The sequence below is a fragment of the Cebus imitator genome, unplaced genomic scaffold (assembly GCF_001604975.1).
Source record: "Cebus imitator isolate Cc_AM_T3 unplaced genomic scaffold, Cebus_imitator-1.0 Scaffold406, whole genome shotgun sequence".
In the NCBI taxonomy this organism is placed as follows: domain Eukaryota; kingdom Metazoa; phylum Chordata; class Mammalia; order Primates; family Cebidae; genus Cebus; species Cebus imitator.
In genome coordinates this window covers 1,327,556-1,330,411 of record NW_016107721.1, presented here as the reverse complement: position 1 = coordinate 1,330,411, position 2,856 = coordinate 1,327,556, and the positions used below count along the sequence as shown (strand labels likewise).

The window sequence follows — 2,856 nt, the reverse complement described above, 5'->3', positions numbered from 1 at the left end:
AAAGAGATGGGGTTTCACCATGCTGGCCAGGATGGTCTCGATCGATCTCCTGACCTCGTGATCTGCCCACCTCGGCCTCCCAAAGTGCTGGGATTACAGGTGTGAGCCACTGTGCCCGGCCCTCAGGCTGAGTCTTTAAGGTGTGGACCAGCAACAACTTGAGTTCTTGCCTTGATTCCCCAGGACTCTGCCTGCCCTGGTGTGGCACCGACAGGACTGGACCATCCTTCACTCTTACGTGCACCTCAACGCCGATGAACTGGAAGCCCTGCAGATGTGCACAGGTAGACAAGAGGATCCCAGGGAAGGAACTGTTCCACTTTTGTTTAATTTTTGTTTTTATTAAGACGGAGTTTCACTCTTGTTGCCCAGGCTGGAGTGCAGTGGCACAATCTCGGCTCACCAAAACCTCCACCTTCTAGTCTAGGTTCAAGCAATTCTCCTGCCTCCTCACCCTCCCGAGTAGCTGGGATTGCAGGCATGGACCACCATGCCTGGCGTAGTAGAGATGAAGTTTCTCCATGTTGGTCAAGCTGGTCTCAAACTCCCGACCTCAGGTGATCTGCCCGCCTTGGCCTCCCAAAGTGCTAGGATTACAGGTGTGAGCCACCACATCTGGCCCGAACTAGTCCGCTTTAAAGAGGTTTTTTTGTTTTTATTTTGTGTGCATTCCTTTTTTTTTCTTTTTTTCTTTTTCTTTTTTTTTTTTTTTTTTTTTTCCCAAGATTTACCTGTTTGTTGTCAAAATATTTCGTGTGCATTCCTAAGTGGAATACTGATTCTTTATTATTTCTTTGGCATATGCCATCAGCTTTTTGCCCTTATTTATTTATTTATTTTTTTAATTTTTAAAAAAATTGTGGTAAAATACATATAGGATTTACCTTTTTTGGCCAGGCACTGTGGTTCACACCTGTAATCCCAGGACTTTGGGAGGCCGAGGTGGGTGGATCACCTGAGGTCAGGAGTTCAAGACCAGCCTGACCAATATGGTGAAACCCCATCTTTACTAAAAATATAAAAATTAGCCTGGTGTGGTGGTATCTGCCTGTGGTCCCAGCTACTCAGGAGGCTGAGATAGGAGAATTGCTTGAACCTAGGAGGTGGAGGTTGCAATGAGCCGAGGTCGTGCCATTGCACTCCAACTGGGCAACACAGCAAGACTCTGTCTCAAAAAAGATAAAGAAGTAACTGATACTAGGTGATTTATCATGAAAAGAGGTTGAATTGGCACATGGTTTTGCAGGCTATACAGGAAGCATAGTGGCTTCTGTTGCTGTGGAGGCCTCAGGAAACTTACCATCATGGCGGAGGGTGAGGGGAGCAGGCATGTCTTACATGGCCTGAGCAGGGGGAAGGTGGGGAAGGTGCTATATACTTAAACAACCAGATCTTGTGAGAACACAATCACAAGAACCACACTAAGGGGATGGTGCTAGACCATTCATGAGAAATCACCCCCATGATCCAATCACCTCCCACCAGGCCCCGCCTCTAACACTGGGGATTACAATTTGACATGAGGTTTGGGTGGGAACACAGATCCAGACCATATCAGTCCTCGAATAATTTTTTTTTGTAATTATATTGCTCTTTGAAATCAAAAAAGTCTGGGAATCATTGTCCTAACACCAGTCCCAGAGGTCTGCTAATTCCTGAGTTGCCTGGAATCCTTTAGCATGTATTGTTATCAGATCTGAATTCAGGGAAAGATGATGCCATTTCCACCCTGAGAACCCAGGCATTTGGGAATGATACCTGGAGGCAAGGACCTGAAGGGGAAGCATCAGTCAAGAGAATCCTCGCTACCTTCTGCCCCAGCTGTCATTCTTGACCCCAAGAGCAATGATTGGAAAGTAAATGCCTACTTCAGCCTTGTTCTTGACACCGACAGATAATTTTGGAATATTTGAAGTTGCGTGAATTTCTTCAGGCAGCTTATAATAATATAGTCTTACTAACTGCCACAGGGTGCAGCTAATGTTCTGGAATGAATAAAGCAGTAAAGGAGAGCAGTCGATGAGCTTTTAGACCCAATTCTTTAGATTCGTTCACCATGTTTCTTCCTTCTCCAATAAGATTTGTTGTGTTTGTGATGCAGGTTATATTGCTGGATTTGTAGACTTGGAGGTGAGCAACAGACCAGACCTCTATGATGTGTTTGTGAATCTGGTAGAGAGTGAGATTACCATTGCTCCCCTTGCAAAAGGTTTGTTCTCTGTTCTGTTCTTGGTACAAGATATAAGCCAAACAATTGTACATTTTTAGGCTGATTCTCTAAAACCAGTATTTGAGGGCTGGCTTACCCACTCTGCTGAAGAGGGGATATTTCTGTGTCTGGAACACAGCATTTATTCTTACAGATGGACATGTTAGAAGAACACACCGGGTGCCTATGCAGCAAAGTATATGCTAAGAAGTTAATCTATTCATCTTGTTTCACTACTTTTGTTCTTAAACAAGGTGTGTTATCTATTGCTACGTAACAGATCACTTTAGAACTTAGTGGTTTCTTTTTTTTTTTTTTTTAAGGCAGAGTTTCGCTCGGTTGGAGTGCAATAGCATGATTTCAGCTCACGGTAACCTCCGTTCCTGGGTTCAAGTGATTCTCCTGCCTGTGTAGTGAGCCACCACACCCGGCCAATTTTACATTTTTAGTAGTAAGGGCTTTCTCCATGTTGGTCAGGCTGATGTTGAACTCCTGACCTCAGGTGATCCACTCACCTCAGTCTCCCAGAGTGCTGGGATTACAGTCATGAGCCACCTTGCTGGCCTGTGGTTTAGTTTCTTAATTTTGAAATGTCTCTGAGTCATAGAGAACTTAGTGGTTTAAAACAACAAATATTCCTTTCTTTT

The 2,856-nt window shown here is 44.4% G+C and overlaps 1 protein-coding gene across 2 annotated transcripts in view; it reads left to right on the top strand.

Moving 5' to 3' along the window:
- Window positions 1–2,856, top strand: part of DENND10 (DENN domain containing 10) — a 30,874-nt gene that overhangs the window by 19,941 nt on the left and 8,077 nt on the right. For both annotated transcript variants that reach the window (XM_017509098.2, XM_017509100.2), the window contains 2 exons: window positions 184–284; window positions 2,102–2,209. In XM_017509098.2, coding sequence (XP_017364587.1) covers window positions 184–284; window positions 2,102–2,209 — 209 coding nt within the window. The remainder of the gene's footprint in view (window positions 1–183; window positions 285–2,101; window positions 2,210–2,856) is intronic.